Source organism: Psittacula echo (genome assembly GCF_963264785.1).
Source record: "Psittacula echo genome assembly, chromosome: 4".
Classification (NCBI taxonomy): domain Eukaryota; kingdom Metazoa; phylum Chordata; class Aves; order Psittaciformes; family Psittacidae; genus Psittacula; species Psittacula echo.
In genome coordinates, this window is record NC_137738.1 from 5,854,282 (window position 1) to 5,873,037 (window position 18,756).

General features: G+C 37.8%; 1 protein-coding gene across 3 annotated transcripts; it reads left to right on the forward strand.

Annotated features, from left to right (window-relative positions):
- Positions 1-80: 80 nt before the first annotated feature.
- On the forward strand, positions 81-17,835 carry PREPL (prolyl endopeptidase like). 3 transcript variants are annotated; one of them, XM_080616758.1, is made up of 15 exons: positions 81-396; positions 915-1,144; positions 3,663-3,863; positions 4,353-4,419; positions 5,098-5,301; positions 7,259-7,382; positions 9,655-9,871; positions 10,403-10,588; positions 12,022-12,225; positions 12,968-13,143; positions 14,557-14,773; positions 14,957-15,106; positions 15,567-15,693; positions 16,755-16,837; positions 17,743-17,835. In XM_080616758.1, the coding sequence occupies exons 2-15, from the start codon at positions 926-928 to the stop codon at positions 17,818-17,820; spliced, it is 2,253 nt and encodes a 750-aa protein (XP_080472884.1). In that variant the 5' UTR covers positions 81-396; positions 915-925; the 3' UTR covers positions 17,821-17,835. The 3 variants fall into 3 exon arrangements, with proteins under 3 accessions (XP_080472884.1, XP_080472883.1, XP_080472885.1); XM_080616757.1 differs by having other exon boundaries at positions 265-396; positions 3,666-3,863; XM_080616759.1 differs by lacking the exons at positions 81-396; positions 915-1,144 and having other exon boundaries at positions 3,717-3,863; positions 5,049-5,301.
- The last annotated feature ends 921 nt before the right edge of the window (positions 17,836-18,756 follow it).

Sequence of the window (18,756 nt, forward strand, 5' to 3'; positions counted from 1 at the left end):
CGACCGGGCTAGGGAGGCAGGGGAAGGAAGTGGGAGGCCATCTTTGTTAAGGGCAACGCTGAGAAGACTGGCTACCGGCGAGGAGCGCTGCGCTGCCGCGATACGCCCGGCTCTTCAGGCGCAGCGGAGGGGCAGGAGCGCGCCTCAGCGTGGGCCGCCTGTGGCCTCAGCGCCCGGGGGCGAAACAGTATCTGAAACGGGAGCGACTTGGGGAAGCCACGCCAGGGACCGCGGTAGCCCACCCGGGGTGCGGCCGGCCGCCGCGGCTGACTGAAGCCTCCGCCGCCGTCTTGGCTACGGGCAGTCCAGCGAGGCAGCCGAGTGCTGCTCCTGTCGCCTTCCATCTTACCGTGGCCAGAGCCGCCGGAGGAAGAGCGGTCCGGCCCCGCCGCATCGGTGAGGGGCGGCGGGAAGGGCTGGTAGGGAGCGGGATGGGGAACAGGCCCGCGGGGGGTGAACATGAAGGGCCTACAAACCTGTCAGCGTCCCTGCGAGGGGGAGGTCAGCTCTTGCTGTCAAGTTACGTCTTGAGATAAAGTGATTTTATTGTATGATAGTTATAAAGGGGGGACAACTTCCCAGAAAAACTCCTCGAACCTACCTGGCTTTGGTTCTCCGACATTTAAACGTAAACATTTGCACCTTCCCTTCTCTCATTGGTAGTTTCGCTAGAGTTAAACTTTAAAGTACCAGGAACCACGTTTTGCAGTAACACTGCAGGTTAATATGCAGGCTAAACTGTGTGTACCACTTCTTAAGAAACAGCATAAGTTTTAACTGTTTCTTCTCAACTGATACACCTAATGAATCAGTTTCACTTCTTTGAAAGAGAGGCAGTTTTACCTGCAGTTTATGTTAATGTATATTTCACATATTGCAAATGATCAGCAATTTGCGATGTTTGGAAATTTCAGGCGATCAAGAAATGAAGGTTAGGACATTGTGTGTTGGACTGCGAAATCTTCTCCAAGGGCTGAGCTACAGTGTCAGATACTACTCTAAGCATAGCTGTCTTCAAACAGTATGTATTTATAGTAAAATAAAACCAAAACAATGCTGCATCCTGGATTGTTCAGGAAGTACATGCACGCACAGGACTCTGCCACCTGGAAGCATCCTGCCGAGGAGATGCTTTTCCTGCAAGGTACGCTGATTAAGTATGGATTTAAGGTCAACAACCACCTTGACACATCTGTTCAGGAAGCCTCTCGTATTTTCCAGATGTAGAGGAAACACATTTTTCCCAAAGAGTTTGGAGCAGGGGGATAAACATTAGGATTTCAGTTATGTTCAAAGCTCTATACAGTTATTCAACTGGCCTATACTGTTTTGATGTAAAGCTGCATTTTGGTTGAATTTCCTGCTGTAGCAATTTTCTAAAAATTGGTGTATTCCAGAAGGATTCAGATAAAGTGTCAGGAGATAGCTGCAGGGAGAGGTAACCTAGGATAGAGGCAAAGCATCCAAACTGATGACACCAGACGTAAACCATTGTGAGCTCGCTCAAAAAACCTTGACTTTTGTATGCATGTCATGGTTTGCACTATATTAAATATTAAAATATGCTATTGACTTCTCATAGTTCTATTCACATGTGATAAATTATACTTTTAAAGGTACTTGGATTTTTTTCTGAAAGTAAATATTATGTCAGTTGGGAGGCAGTGTATCATGCACAGGTGGAAAATGGACTGAAATAATTTCAGGCCTTCTGTTCTTGTGTTTCTAATACAGAGTGTGCTAAATGTGTTATAAAAGTTTACTGCAGTATCACAGCCTGTAAACCAGTTTATATGCATAATGCATAAGTACTGTTTAAAAAGACTGGTGTTTTGGTTTCTCTTAAACATGTTTTCAGGTGGATGCACAGTTGTTAGAAAATTGTTTCAAGTTGACAATGTTTCTTCAGACGTGACCTAAAGATCATCTTCTTGTAACCCTCTTATTTCTAACCATAATGTAAACAGTTCCTAAGTCTGTGTCTAAAATGGAACCAAATGTTTCGAGGAGAGCATAGGAAGCCTCGATGGATGAGAATGTGTGGTTCTGTTTATTCCTTGGCAGTTTGCTAACACAGTTACAAATACTGGACTATGACACTGGTTCCAGGATACAAAGAGGGGTTTTTTTCACCTGAAAGGAAGTTGTGCCTGTTAGTTTTGGAGCAAATGTTTTCAAACATTGTCACTGAGATACTTTGCTGTCCTCAAAATCTTTCCAGATTAAATATCCAGAAACCTCATTCAGTTTAGGAAGTTCCTGAGCTGGGGGAATACCTGTTGGGGAATATCATCTGTGCTTGTCACATTCTTATGCTTTCCTAAATATCAATTTGCGGACACTATGGGGTTTTTGTTTGGTTGCTTCTGTTTTGAGGAGTGGTGTAGACTTACAGCAATTTTTCCAGTGACTAGGGAGAGGATGTTACTACTGACACGTACTGCAGTTCCTGTACCTTGATGAATTACACAGTTGTGCTAGAGCTTCTCCAAGGGCTTTCATGATTTCTTTGGCTTGTGCTTTGGATTTGGTGATTTTAAGGCTAAAGGGACCATTGGCCTGAACCATTCTCATGAAGGGTGTGGTTTACATTCATAGGGAGTCTGGTAACTGGAGCAGGTAGTTTCTCCTCCTTTCAAAGTGTATTTGTAACACTCATGTTTTAGATCTCATGCCTTTGTGAAGACAAACCAGGAACAAACCAACAGTTCTTGATGCAAAGTGAGGATGGGGTAAAAGTATGTCCTACTTTTTAAGTTTAGACACATTCACATAATACCTTGAATGTTATAAAATGCTGCTTTTTGTGATATGTTGCAGTGTTATGTGCTGTAATACATGTTGTTAAGCTTATTATTTGAACTAATGAAGTTTTACAGCAAGTAAAAAGAAGCAACATTGTTCTAGCAGTTTTAATGCATTTTTAACATCTTTCTAAGAGAAGACAGCATTGTCTTCATAGATTGTGGAAAACCAGAACCTTAAGCTCATTCCTGATAAAATTGTTGCAGAACTCATATAATTTCATTGCTTCGTTCTGCACCTTGTGACCTTTTATACTAACGCTTCTGGGGATGTGGAGCAAAAACCTGAGCAAGCTGCCAGGACTCCTAGGTACAAGGACAGAGGTGAGGGTTGCATTGTTGTCTAGAAAAGAAAATGATGCTCTTCACAACAGGAAGATTATGAGAAAACAGCTCTGAAGAAGGAAAAATAATAGAATTCCACAAAAAACCAACTAAAACCTAGTTTTAGAACAAGAACAAATATATTTACATATAATCAATTAAGAACATATGTTGATAGTAGCCTGAATTTTGAAGAGAATACCTCACTAAATATGTGAAGTAAATCACTTTTGACAATCACAGAGTGATTTGCAAGAGACTTTAAATATCGCTTAGTTCTAACCCCCCTGCCATGGACACAGCTTCCCCTAGACCAGGTTGCTCAAGGCCCCCGTTCAACCCGGCCTGAAACACTAAAAGACCAGGAAGATCTTAAAAAACTTAATCCAACTGTGGTTTTTGATGGCACATACTATTATAATAATGCAAAGTTGGTTTTGGGTCTGTAGCTCAGGAAATACTATTGTTGCTTCAGTATATTCATATTGGAGTACAGAGTGCTGGCTTGTAGCCGTTGTTTTGTTTCCTTATTAGCAGGAAGGAACAAAAATCCCTTCCAAAAGGAAGCAAAATGCATCCATAACAACATCAAACCTTTCGTGCGAGAATCTTCTGAAATCAGAGCAGGAAAACCGGAATGACATTTCAGCAAGATACAAAGCTATGACAAAGAGAATCAAGGAAAAATTAGAAGAGTTGCATGATAAGTATACGTTCAATTTGGGAAGTCCGAGGGTAAGTGGCAAAAAACCAGAAACTTGTAATTGAGTACAAATAAAAGGCAGTGAAGCCAGTCTTGCTATAAAATGCTGGTTTACTGATTATTTTTTTGTAGTTTCGAGTTTTGAATGTTTTAATATTTGTGGAGAGTAACAGCATGTGTTTAGAACATGGTAGTGTAGTTACTTTAATTTCTCCATAAGCAAAAGCAAGTAAAGATACAATAATCATCTGACTTTCTGATAAAGAATACAAGACATTTTAATTTACAAGAGCAATTGCAGGTGATCTGAGCCTTTTGTTGAATTTAGAGTAGGTACAGGTAGCTTAAGTACCGTAACTCTGAAAGAACCTTTCTGATGCATGCAGTTCCTACTTCAGTATCAAATACATGTGCCATATTTTGCCATTTGTGTAAGTTACAGTTGTGTTGAATATAGGGATTCTAAGGAAATAGTCAAACTATATGTTGGACTTGAAACATGTTTGGTTTGTATTGAACAGATCAGGTTTGGAGAGAATGTGTACTTTGAAGAGAATGGCTGCGTATTTCTTTCAAAAGCAGACGATGGTAAGGGATTTCTCTTCCTAACGTGGCACAATTGTTAAAAATATTGTACGCATCACTTAATGTACTTTTCTTACCTGAAAGGTTAATTGCTGTGTTTCTTAAATAACTAAAGAAAATTACTTTCATAAAATTCTTTCATGATTGGTTAATAGCTGTAGAATTACGAATCCAAAAAGGTGAGGTGAAAACAGTTGGTGAATAGTATATATTAATACTAAGGCGAGTTTCTGGAGAAGGAAGAGAGAAGTAATTTTTTTTCAGAGCCCTAAAGTAACATTTTGAAAACATGAAAAGCACATTGATGCTTTTTTATTTCTGAGGGAGTGGGAAAAGATTTTAACTAATTGTGTTTAGTAAAACAACTGTGCTTTAGGCATTTGAACTTTAAAATTTAACACATTTCCTAGAAGCCAAGATCTACACTTTTGAAATATTTTAAATAATAACTACAAGACTTTATCTTTTTTTCCCCCTGGAACTGTATTTTTTTTGCTTATTTTTACAAAGTGCATTTGTAAATATCTTGTCAGACAAATATTTGGTGTTAATAAATTACAGTAATATGCTTGTGAACACTGCTGACAGACTTGCTAAATACAGGCATTAATAACCACTGTTAATTTTGACAGTGCCTTAATTACAGGATTTCTTTGCCATCTCTATTTTTAAATGCAATAGATGAAGAAAATGGTGACATTTTATTCAGTACTGAAGATCTTGGCTTTTCTGACACCTTTATTCAACGTATCAGAATTTCACCAGATCAGAGATACATGGCCATCAGCTTAAAAAGTGAAAATTCCGAAGAGGCAACCTGCGTTATCATGAAACTTGGTCATTTTCCTGTTGTAGAAAAAGTCATTCCAAGTGTATTTAGTTTTGGTAAGTTGTGTATAAATATCCTGTGGATCACACCAGCTTTCAACACAACATTTTTGTTAGTCTACAAATAATAATAAAATATTTTTTAAAAATAAGGAAGCAACATTTTTACATTTAATCATTACAGCTGTATAATTTTTTTTTATTTACAGGTTTTTCCACAATGCAGAGTTTTAAGTTACCTGATGTAGATGGAAGTGACTGCTTTTATGATACAGTTTTTTCCTCACTGTAAAAGCAAGCATTTATAGATGTTGAACAGTCATGCATATCTGGGGTTTTTAATTTCATAAAATCATAGCATGGTATTTCATTCAGTGCGCTTCTTTAAAAACTACTAACGTAACAGTTTACTTTATAAAGATCCGTGTGAGGAATGTTCTAGTTATTAAACTCTTAGACAGCTACAACTACAGTCACCGATGATAGCTGTCGGCACTTGACTTCACTGAAGAGCATGCACATGGTACCTACGATTAAGTACTGGCTGGAATTTCAACTGGACCCTAGGATGTGGGTCACAATTCAGAGCCCAATGAAGTTGATTCTTTAAGAATAGATAACAGAGCTTTACATTGCTTTTAAGTAAGCAGAGGTAAACTGAAGTGAAAGGGGAATCTTTCCTTTCTTATAGTACAGAATCACAGATTTTTTGGGGGTTGGAAGGGACCTTAAAGATTATCTAGTTCCAGCCCCCCTGCTGTGGGGGTGCTGGAACCCCCCCATGTTAAAGAATATAGAAAAAGAGTGCAATAGTGTGCATACAATGTTCCACATCTTGTATTGTGGATTACATTATTAAATGTCATTAAGTAATGCAGGACTTGATTTGAACATCTATCTAGGTTTGTCCAGAAGAATGAGTATATTCATAAACCAATTCCCTGTTACCTACATAGGTGTGACAGCTAATGGCAGGTGATAAGCGTAGAAAAAATGACTATCAGAATGGTAGAGATTACACCCATTTTGTCAGTTTATTCAGGTGTGAGATACAGAGGTATCATGAAGTACAGAGGTCCCTCAGTCATAAGCAAGAGAATTTGCATTTGCAGTATTGTGTATTGAATGATACACAATAGCAGGCAGAAAATGAAAGTGCTTGAAAATTTACATCTATGATTTTTAAATGCTAGGCTATAGAAAAACTTTAATTTCCCTTGTCTTCTTAGTGAACCTGTCAGCTTCCTGTGCAATTTGGAGCCACAGTGCTGTTCAGAGAGCAAATTGTTTGCATTACTTCAGTGTGGTACTTCCTCCAGTTCTGTACTGAAAATCAGTATTTATGCGTAAGACAGCATACAATAACTTTTTAAAGCACATGTATTAAACATCCTTCTGGTGACTTCAGGACTAGAGACAGCAATAATTTGGCTGGATCAATCAGATTACTAAATAGCAAGGTTCCTGTATTTATACATTTCTAATGTTTGTGAGCACATGTACATGCATAGAAAACTGGAGAATTTTTATTTCAGCAGTACCCATGGGGCACATGCATCATCTCTTTTCTCTAAATGGTTTGCATGCAGTCACATGCAGTGGTTCAGGGCTCATACTCCCTTTATTATCTTGCTGACTCCATGTAAATCTCTGTTCCTCTGCTCAGTTTTAAACAGCCACACCTTCTATTTTCTTGTTACCTCCAGAACCCCCACAGGGTCAAGAGGTTGAGAACTTCCTCTTCCTGGGCCCTGGAACATGGTCCTCTGCCTTTATGTATTTATTTATTTATTTTTCCAAATGAGATTCTTGTTCTGTGGGATTCAGAGAAATTCATGGAAAAAGCTTTTTGTGGCTTACCTCAGCCTCTGGGATATAGAAGTGCTGTCCTCAATTAGATGTCAGCTGCAGCCCACCTTTTTTAACGTTGGGTCCAGTGTTCATGGAGCTCCATTTTCTCTCAGTAATTGTATATACTGTTCCAAATTTGATACGTATTTGTCTTTTTTTCCAGAGTGGGCTGCGAATGATGTTCTGTATTACACAAGTCAGAAGAACCTTAAATGCCAGAATGTGTTTATGACCACTTTCACTAATCAGAAACATACTAAGTTAGTTTATACAGAACAAGATGCAAGGTAATACTTACGTAAAATGTAACAAAGTCCTTTATGTATTCTAGAGCACCTTATATGTAAAATATAACTGGTTTGGAAAACATAGTCTTTCATATCATATTCCAAATGGTAAAAGGCATTTTTAACTTGTGCCCTGCTGTCAGTAGTGCCGTATGTAGTCTGCTAACGTGCTCTGTTTTCCTCTTGATATGTGATCAACAGAGAGTTAACTTTCCTCTCTTACCTCATGAGTTCAGCTGAGTTTATAAATGTCAAGGTCAGTTTCAGGTCAGGTTGTCCTTTAATGAATGTGTGACAGTTTCATACAGGGTAAATCAGACTGTGGATTTCATTTTGTTTTCTCTGCTATTGATGTCTGATACGTCTTTTGAAAAAAAAACCATAGAAGTTCAGGCTAATCCTTGCTCTGGGTAATGGATGAGCAAAATCATTACAGCATTCCCAGAGACAGAACTATTGTTGACTGAATACCCTCTCAATAACCTTTCTTGAAGCAGTGGTTTAGGAAGACAAGAAGGCTCTAGCTAAATTGAGTGCAGAACTAGTTTTTCAACTATGCAGCATGTGGTCGATTTATACAACATTCCATAAATGTTTGTGATTATTCTTAATTCAAGTTACATAATAAAGAAATTTCTATTATATTTTCATCTAAAAAACAGGAAAAAAAATCTGCAGTTGAGATGGAGTAAATAAGATCCTTTTGTTCCAGCGGCAGTTGATGCATACTTTTGGAAAATCAAATTGCACTGACCTGACACTTCCCCACAGGGAAACTGTTGCCATAATTCTGAAGGTCACAGTCATTACAGTAAATCTACTAGAAACTTACTCTAAAGGTTCATGTGCTATTGCAGCTCATAACTGAAGTTACTTGTTCATTGGAGATGGCAAGGCATTCTTTTGTATGGACAGTGAGCAGTTCCATTCTAGATCTGACCAGCTCTTTTAGGTGCAATCAAATAATTTTTGATTTCTTGACTTCTTTAAAAAAAGCTACAAGACAAAAAAAAAATAAAGTAATATTGAGGTCAGAGTCCTTGGGGAGAAGTGTAACCTGCATTTCAGTTTGACTCTCTCAGAGGTAAGGTCAGCAGAGCTGAACTGTGGGAATCTCTACTGAGTGCAGTACTGCACTCTTGCCAAATTCATGTGTATTAGAGAAGCAGGAGGCTGATTCCTTGCAGACTTTACATCCCCTGCTGTGCCTGTCCTCCTTAAGATACCAAGAGGCTGCAATTAGAAAAAACAATAGTACCAAAAAATTGGAGTTCTTCCACCTGCAAATAATTAAAGGCACAGAAAATGCTATGTACAGCATCCTTTCCTTCACCAGTCAAATTTATTTTGAAGTCTAGATGGATCATTATTGCAGTCATGTATCTGATCTGTATTAATGCAGATTACGGTACTCAACCCTGCAATTTCTTGATGAAATCCTCTGGATCTTTGTGTTGGACAGTTTTGCTTTTATAGACATCCAGTCTTAAAGATTCAAAATGGCAAAGAAACTGCTGTGTCTCAAGATGGGACGTTCCAGTTAATTTGGATGACTCATAAAGAATTGATTGTGAATTTTAGCCTGAATTTGTGTACTGTTAACATCCAGCCACTGGTTATCATTGTGTTTTCTGTTTCTAGATTTTATAAGCATTTAAAATCAGTAGATACTTCCTAGTTTCTTAGATAGTTCCAAACCCAGTTCCTGCCTTTCAGCTTTACCAGTGCAACCTGTCTGTCTTGTCTCATATAGGCCTCTGTACTTCTTTTAAAAATAGTCCTTTTTGTCTTACTTGCTTCAGACAAATTTAAGGCAGTAACACTGAGACTTTTTATCAATTTATCTTTATAATAGCTCTTATTTGTTATTGCTGTGACCACAAGATCTTTTATTAATTTGAATTTAATTATCCATTGCTACTTAAAAAAAAAGGTGTTACAAGCTCAGTAAAAAGTTCTGTGTTGTGCCTGAGTTTTAAAGCCTAAATACATCAATGAGCTTCCAGTCTTATCTCAGTAATGCAAATACTTGGATTCAGTTGAGCAGCAACTGAACTGCTTTCTTGTCAGATTTGTGGGGTTTTGAATCCCAGGATAGATGCAGCAGGAGTGGGTTTGGGAACCAGGTAGTCTGGAATTTCTTCAGCCTCTTAGCAGGCATGCATTTTTTACCTTGCAGATAGAAGCCCATGATTCTCAAACAACTGATCTATTTTTATAATATTAATCAAGTTTAAGCTTTTTTTAAAAAAAAAATTATTATTCCTTACAGGTTTTTTGTGGACATCAATTGCACAAAAGACAGGCGTTTTCTCACTATCAACAGCAACAGCAAGACCACTTCAGAAGTTTGGCTGGTTGACTGTAGACATCCTTCTAAGCCACCTGCTCTTGTACAGGCACGAACAAAAGGGGTCATTTACCACATCGAACACAGAAATGACGAGTTATATATTCTTACTACATATGGAGAACCTGCAGAATATAAGGTAGTTTTAACTCATAATCAGATTCACTCAGGTAACTGTTGCAGATCATATAGAAATAGTAAAGCTGGCTTTTAATTCTGTACTTCATAGCTTATTGAAATAATTTAAGAGAATTACACTGAAAAACTGATAGAAGTACATGGAGTCTTACCTGCTGCATGCCAGTTTGATTCTAACTCCTTTGGCAACATCAAGAAATGAATATGCTTTAACAGTCATTTCTCCTATATTAAAATTTAAGTTGGCTATCTCAGTCTATATAACCAAACCACCTACAGTTCTGGCCATGGTAAAAGCACTTACTGCATTAAAATTTCCTACAGATTAATCTATGAGAACTGAACTTTTCTGAATGTTACTGAATTGTTCTTCCATTTTGCCCAAGTAAAGGGAGTTTCAAAGCCTCCAGTTTTAGTCAGGGAAAACCCCCCAATACAAACAAACAAATTTTTGCAATAAAGATGTTGCATGAGTTCACTTACATGTCTGCACATCTCATTCATAACTCTTAACTACATCTTGGTTTTATAGCTGATGAAGGCACCGGTAGCTGCCAGTGGCAAGGAGAACTGGCAGTTAGTTTATGCACTGGAAAAGAAAACCAAGCTAGTAGATTTGGAGATGTTCAGTGAGCACTGTATTATGTTCCTGAAGAACGCTGGTCATCTTTACTTAAATGTGATTTCTCTTGTTTCACATTCAGTTCAGTCAATAAAGGTATGTTTTAACACTATTATTTTTTTATGTATTTTTTTTTTTAACATAGCATTATGATGAAAGCAAAGATAAATTCCAAGAGTAGAAATTGTTTGGAAACTGTAATACTGCCAAGTATTATGGCTACTGTATATTACCTGTGGCTGTTTTTCATGTGGTGGCTTACTGCAGCACTTAGAAAGTTAGAGCAGCCACCCTATGAGTCAGTTTTTTCTTCAGCTTATTACAGTCAAGCTCTTTAAGATACAGCCGATTTCTAATGTGAAATAGGACTTGATTCCCTAAACACTCTGCTTAGTTTTACTGGGCCTATTTTTGGTTACATTCATCAGCATAAGCAAGGAAACAAGCCTGGCCCTCCCACAGAAGAAACATCAGAACATTCCGAAGACAAGTATGGACACTGCCCTGTAATGAGTGGGAAGAGTTGATGTTGCAGTAGAATTTGTGCAAAGTATTTCTTCCTTTCTCTAGTTGTTGCTAAATACTTGTGGATTAAAACCAAAATGACTCAGTTCAAACCCATGGTTTCTGGAGACCATTCAGGCGAAATACTTGATTGATTTGTTTGCCTGAAAAATACAATCTGAACTACTCCCAAGTTTATTGGGACAAGCTACCAATGCTGCATTCTATAGAACTGCTACAGAAAAAGGTTTTCAACAAAGTGCACTGTATGCTCTCTAAAACCTTCATTTTTGAATATGGTCATAGTTGATTTATTCGGAAAGGGTCTGCAGTTACTCTGGAGAACTTGGACTTCTGCTGCCATTTCAGATGTCACTAGCAACCCAACCCAAGTAAGTAGTAGTCTGGCAGAGGGTTTGACTATGTCCCTGCTGCTCTCAAAGAATGAATCTTGATTTCTTTTATTCTTAGCAGAGTTAAAAATCTTAAATATAATAACAGTAAGTGTCTGAAGGTGAACGTGCCAGGAAAAGGTTTTGTTCTTCAACAATGGCTGGCACTAGGAACAAAGTTAAGAGGCAGGGGTTTTCAGTGGCTTAGCATTACTGAGCTAACTCACAGCAAAGGCATAACAACTGACATGGGCTTGGCTGTATAACATGTTGAAGTAGAACTGAAAAATCAGGGGAAATAGGATCTAAAAAATAAAAACCATGCAGAATCTTTTCAAAGAATGTTTTAATAAAAAAAAAAAAAAATCTGCACTAATGCCCACTTGAAACAACTTGGATTTATTTTTCTTTTTTTATTTCATTGTACAGCTTTATCCCATGGCCTTAGGGGAAAAGTTTGCCAAAGTCTTTCAGTTTTTGACTTTTTCATTGCTGAGGTTAAAAAAAATACTCATTGTGCTACAGACATTGTGCTGAAGATATTCAGAATCTTTTTCTCTAAAGGACACACTAGGCAAAATTTACAGAAGCAGCGTAAGGGTCGGTCTCACTCGAAATGCCATGTTTTCTCAGCTACCTACGTGGGCCTGTGAATTTGAATTGGAATCTCAACCTGAACATACCACCAGCACTTGCTATTTTCAGCTCACCTCCCCGGTACACCCCCCTCAGCGTTTTGCATATTCATTTAAAGAAAATAATCTCATTGAACAAGCTGTGCAAGAGGTACCAATTATTACGAATTGTCACACTACCCGTTTACTAGCTAAAAGCAAGGTGAGAATTTTTCAGTCCTTTTCTCATTCCTTTTATTCTTCCCTACCTCCCCACCCATTTAAAGAAAATGCATTTGGCAGGGAATAGAGATTAAAAAATGTAAAGAGCAGTTGGTGCTATAGTTACTAAACAGTGGGTGTTTTCTCCAGTGCTACAGGGAAGAACAAGAAAGAGACGTGATATTTTTTTTTCATTAACCTGGGTATGCTAAAGGAGATAATGGTACATGATGAGTCAATAATCTTAGTATGGTATAACTTAGAATTGCTAGTTGATATGTGGTGTCATACTCTCCATGATAAATGAAAAAGGTGCCAGCTGTTGAAAAGAACACCCCACAACCAGCTGCACAGCATAGATCAGGAAAGGAAAGTTTTAACAGCCTGAATTTAAAAATTTGGAGATGTTAATAAAGAGTTTGTGCTGCAGTAAGTGGTAAACTATTTTGTTAATAATAGCTATTCTTGGTGTTAACAGGGGAAGGAAGACTTGGGTACTTTGGTAGTTTAAAAACTCCTCAGGTGTTGCACTTAAATGAATTTTATACTCTGCATCCGCAAGCCTACACAGCAGAGGTTCAGTCTCTTGCTTTATTTTTCAAGAGTGCTTTGTACATTATAAGTGAAAAAAATTACTGTAATCAGAAAAACACGTTTTAAAATAAATAATTGAAGTTTTCATTGCTATGTGTCATTGAGATTTCTGCAATGTCCTTTATTGTAAAATACTCCTTCTTTTCCAGGATGAAACTTTGGTGCCAATTACAGTTTTTCATAATATGAATTCTAAAGAGCTACACAGGAAACCACTTCTAGTTCATGTATATGGAGCTTATGGCATAGATTTGAACATGAGCTTTAAAGAAGACAAGCTGATGTTAATTGAGGAGGGCTGGATATTAGCATATTGCCATGTTAGGTAAGTTAAATATAAAATAGAATTAAGATTTTAATCTGTGGGATATACAGGTATTTCTTGATGTGCAACTGAAGAGGTACAGTAATGGTTTTTTTCATATAGCTATACCCAGTTGTTCATGCTTTTCACTTCCATCTCATTTTAGAATGTTTTCAAAGTAGTTTTAACAAAAAAGTAAATTTACCTCAGGAAAAAAATTTATACTTTCAAGACCACAAACTGCAGGTAGGTTTCCTAAATCAACAGGGTTGCTGGACGTAACTTTTAATCTTTTGACATCTCATTACTTCTTGTCTCACCTTTGCTCAAGAAAAATTTTGGGAACATTCAAATTATAGTGACATGTTACCTCCCTCTCTTTCCAAGAGTATTGGGTACTAATGTTCAGTCTGCATCTTCTGAAAGCCATTTGCCTTCTACAGCAGCTACTTAAGCATTTAACTGGCGTCTACTTCTTTTATTGGCTAAATCCTCTGTCTCCAGTTTAGGCACAAACCTACTAGTTTTATATAACCACTGTAATACACACTTCACATTTTCATTGAGATAATAATTCAGTAGCTAAAGAAGATAACAAAAAAATTGTTTTATGGAGGGGAAGGAACACCAGTTCCAAACCAAATTCAGTATACAAATATATTCAATCTGCTGTAGTCGGTGGCAAGCATTGTGCTGTTCTTCCTCCCACCCCTCTAAATATCTTAAGATGTAAGTCAGTCCTAGATGAAGATGGATTCTTCATCCAAAGATGAAGAAATTCAGCAGACTACTCAGTTAATTTTAAACTTGAAACCCAAATAAGGAAACTTCAGGAGGCTTAGAACTAAAATCGTGGTTGTGTAGAAAGAAATAGCAATAAATTTTAAAATCCTGTCTTACAAAATAGAACATTTCAAGTAGTATTTAAAATTCACAAACTAGAAAAAGGCCTCACTTTAACTCTCTCGGAATTTAAGCTGTGCAGAAGACAAATCCTGAGGGCCTCAGTGTGGACCTGAGAAATACAGTTTTACTGGTTTTAATAAATGCTGGTGTTAGTGATATAAGTATTCAAAATATTTCAGATACTTTAATAACTTCCTGCATAAAAAGATAATGTCTGATTTTGTATTAGGTACAGTGAAGTTATCATTTCCTAAAGTGATGCTTTTCCTGTGAGTTCCAGGACACAAAGGCAAGGAATACACCTGTGCAGTTAGGATTTTCACCAGTCATCATGCACAGATTTTTTTGCTTGAATGTTGTGTATTTTATCCATAAAGAAGGGTAAAGACAAGCATAGAGAAGAGTTAACTGGGAAGGGAAACTGGTTTCGCAGTTCTGTGGCTGCTGATGTCCTTTCATTAACTGAAGCTTTGCTGTGTAATGTTTTCCAAAGAGACTCCCTCCAACTTGACTTACTTTAAATTTCAGGGGTGGAGGAGAGCTAGGCCTTAGCTGGCACAAAGATGGGTGTCGGCATAATAAACTCAAAGGGCTCCATGACCTTCAGGCTTGCATCACGCTGCTGCACGAGCTAGGATTTTCTCAGCCAAAATACACAGCACTAGCAGCTGCCAGTGCTGGAGGAGTTCTTGCAGGAGCCCTGTGCAACACTGCTCCAGAACTCATCAGAGCCATGGTTTTACAGGTGAGGTGCTGCAGACCTTGCATGGATTATGATGTTAAACTGTATCTTTAGTTCATTCTACCAGTTTCAGAATTGGAAACATTCCAATTCAAAGTTCTCTTTCCTCATTTGAGAAAACCTTGAACTAGGCCTGTGAGGTCCTCTGTCCTATTTACTAATTTTTCCTTTTTAATAACTTCTAAGGCTCCTTTCATGGATGTTCTAAATACAATGATGAAAACTCATCTCCCACTGACAATTGAAGAACAGGAGGAATGGGGAAATCCATTAGCAGATGAAAAATGTATGAAGTATATCAAAAGCTATTGTCCATACCAGAATATTAAGCCACAGGTAAAACTATATTCTCTATGTGGCATAGTACTGTAATAAAGTGTAACAGTTTATGATAGAACAAAAAGTGGAAACTGGAATTTTTTAAAAAAGTCTATTTTACCTTTTCAGTGCTTTAAACCCAAGTGACTTTAGAATTGTCTTTGCTGCTGCTTTGTGTGAAAATGAATCATGAATACAAATATGAACTATTTCAGTAATGATCTTGGCAACATTTGGAGTCATAAATGACCCCTGAAATCAATCAAATGCCATCTCCTAAATAATCCATAGGATTCAAAACCAGCTGTTGTTACAGGACTGCCAGGAAGTAATAGATTATTCTGTCATATAACAACCTTAATATGTAGAATACCTTCTACGTTTGTGGTATTACAGTAAAATAAATAGAGAAAAATCTGTTACTTTATGAGAAAAATCAGTTGTCAAGTATTGAACTGGTTTTGGTTTTTAATCTCAGTGTTACCCTTCAGTTTTTATCACGGCATATGAAAATGATCAACGGGTACCACTAACAGGAATTCTACAATATGTTCAGAAACTTAGGAAGGCTGCACTAGATCATGCCAGCAGAACAAGTGGGAAAGGTAAGAAAAAGAGTATCACAGATAGAGTTAACCAGAATATTAGTAAGTCATGTTATTAAACACTACAGTGATTGACTCTTCCTTAAACGCATTCATTTGTACAGTACAATCTAGTATCTAAAGCTCTGAAGTAATTTCCGTTACCTGCAGAGATGAGATGTGCAGTCACACTGACAGATAAACCTCAGCTTCTGAGATGCACTCTCCAGAGCCTTAAGAGGGTTCAGATATCTCTGTATTGTAGACCTGCCTGAAATAGTTAAACCCATGTGTTAAATATGAAACATGACAAACCACAACAGGCTAAGGATACCCTCTTGAGATGAAAAAGACTAGGAGAATATGAGTGGGGCTTACACTTTGCTAGGCCTCAACATTTGGTGACTATTGGGCAGTGCTAGATGAACCCATGCTGTCTAGTCTAGCTACTGATATGGTCAGCCTGCAGTTCTCAACAACACATGGATAAAAATCTTATTTTTTGCTGCTTTACAAAAACTACTTTTCCCAGTTTGCTCCAACTGCAGGTGTTAGTCCAAGTTAGAATAACAGTAATGCCAAGGCATGGACACTTTTATACCTGAAACTTAACACTAGCTTTGGGACTGTTTCCAGCAAAAGGAAACACTCAAGCCTCACTATTTTCTAGTACCACCCAATCTGGGGAGAGGCTTTTACCATCAGTACCAAAAGAGATCTTGAATTAACTTTTCTACATTTCATTATGCTCCTTCTCTGCTAGCAGCACAACTGCAGTGGTTGAGAAGGGATAGGAGATGCTATAATTGCTGCTTCTTTCTTTGCTCAGAAATGAAAAAGCATGTCTTTCAAAAAAACCTCAGAGAGAACAAAGATGATAAACATATAAATATTTTTCAAGTATATAGTTAATAAAAATACAACTAGTCCATCCAGCAAGCCCCTATATGATTCTCTTCTTAAGGAAAAACAAACTCTGTCAAGACAGAAGGCAGAATTACCTATCTCTGAACAACTCACATCCCACTTACCCTTTTCCTTGTTCATTCAGTGTCAAGTAATGGCTAGCTTCATTGTTCCAGGAAATTGGATCCCTAATATCATCTTAGACATCCGGGCAAGCGGCAGTCATTGCAATTCATCTTGGGAGGATTCACTGAACGAGGTATGCTCCCTTTGCTGCACAAAGCCATAACGTAGTGGAGGGAGGTGTCCCCTTGATGGGTACTTCAGCCTCAGTAGTTCATGGAGCGTGTGCTTGAATGTGTGTTTGAAGTATCAAAAGAAAAAAAAAACAAACCTGCTGGAATTAAAGTTGCTCTGCAACCTTTTATAAATATTGCAGAGCAACTTCTGGTTTTAGATATGTATAAAATTCAGTAGTTTTTTTTATATATATATATATATATATATACATACCCACATAATTTCATATATTTATCAATATATAATTTTTATAAATATAAAAGAGCCAGTGACAGAGCCAGATTATTTAACCTCATCATGCCTTAAGACCCAAAATAGTGTTAAACTCCCACTGTAATGTGCTGAAAGCTTTGAACAAAAGTTGCTAAGTTGTGCAAAACATCGTTCCAGCAGGAAGAGTCTTGAACTGTAGAGCAGTAAGTGCCTCAAATTGTCATACTGGCTCTTTACTTCCATCTTCCTCATGAGTAAAACATGATGGGTTTGATCTTTAACTGAGCTGTACTATCAAAAGAACGCTACTACAATTAGGTTTCAAGATTTTGCACTTTGTACAAGTGTACATGTTAACAGCAACATCCTGCCAAGACCTGACATGCCGTTACCAGTGTCTCAGACTATCACAGTTGGATACAAATTTTATTACTGTTAATTTTAATAAATCCTACCAAATGTTATTGGGTGGTTGAGTCAGTTATTCCCAAAGTTAATTCTTTCAGGAAAAGCCTCATTCTGTCCTAGGTTAAGGTATTGCTTAGTATTACTATGGGAAAGGAATAAGATTAGAATAACTGTACAAGAACATGAAGGTTTATAGAGCAAAGAATTTTTCTATTTTGTAATGAAATACTTTCATTGTTTTAGGTTGCAAGGCACCTTGCTTTTCTGAACAAAGAACTTGAAGTATGCCATCTCCAACATCATAGCAAACCCTGCAAATAAACACATTGACCACCTGAAGAACTGTGGGTCAGATTTTTATTTATATGAAAAGCGAACACCATCTCCAGAGGCAGCACCTCTTGGATGCCTGCTTTGTAGGCATAAGCAGACAAATTCAAAGTTGGGTGTAGCATTGGCTTATAAACCTACAAACTAATAGCCAAATTTCTCCCCTGCCAGATAGTACAGAAGTAGCCACCTGCATTAATCAATCTGTTCAGTATGGTTCTCACATAAGCGAGCAGTGCAGCACTGTTCCCTGGAGCACAATGGTTAGTGTATAAAGCCCAACATGTGAAGCATATACACTTCGTGCTCACAGCCTTGACAGTTTAAGGCCTCTCTTTCAAAACCACATTTTGCACAAGGCAGTAAAACTTCCAAGAAGTATTTGATTTAGTAGTCTCGCTGATTAGAAGTCTTGTAAAACTAATTCCCATGTGTAGATGATGATGACTATTGCCCTTCCTAGCTACACTGCAGCCATAGTGTACTCATCATATGGTGGGATCAGAAAAACTGCAAAAAAGAAATGGTTCTTTTTTTGAGTTAGTTTTTAAATCTTAGAGTTCTAAGATTCAAGAACAGGAATCTTAGAACTCTTTCATGTGAGTAGATTCAAAATCTTGCAGTTACCTTAACTAGCATGGTAATCTTAAAAAAAGAGGTGCCAAAGTCCTCCAGAAGACAAGATGAATGCCCCAGAAGGAGATGCCAGAGCTTCTCCGGAGGATAAAACACAAAGAACAACCCCACTGAAGCAGCCTGATTCATACTGAGCTGAGCCCTGAGCAAGGCACCAAACTGCTGCACATTCTTTGTTAAGACACATGTTTGGGGCAGCTAGTGGTGCCATTAGTGAAAAATACACTAAGCAGCCATAAGGTCCTCAAACCAAAACAGAGTTCCCCAGGTCACCCTTATGTCCAAAACAGA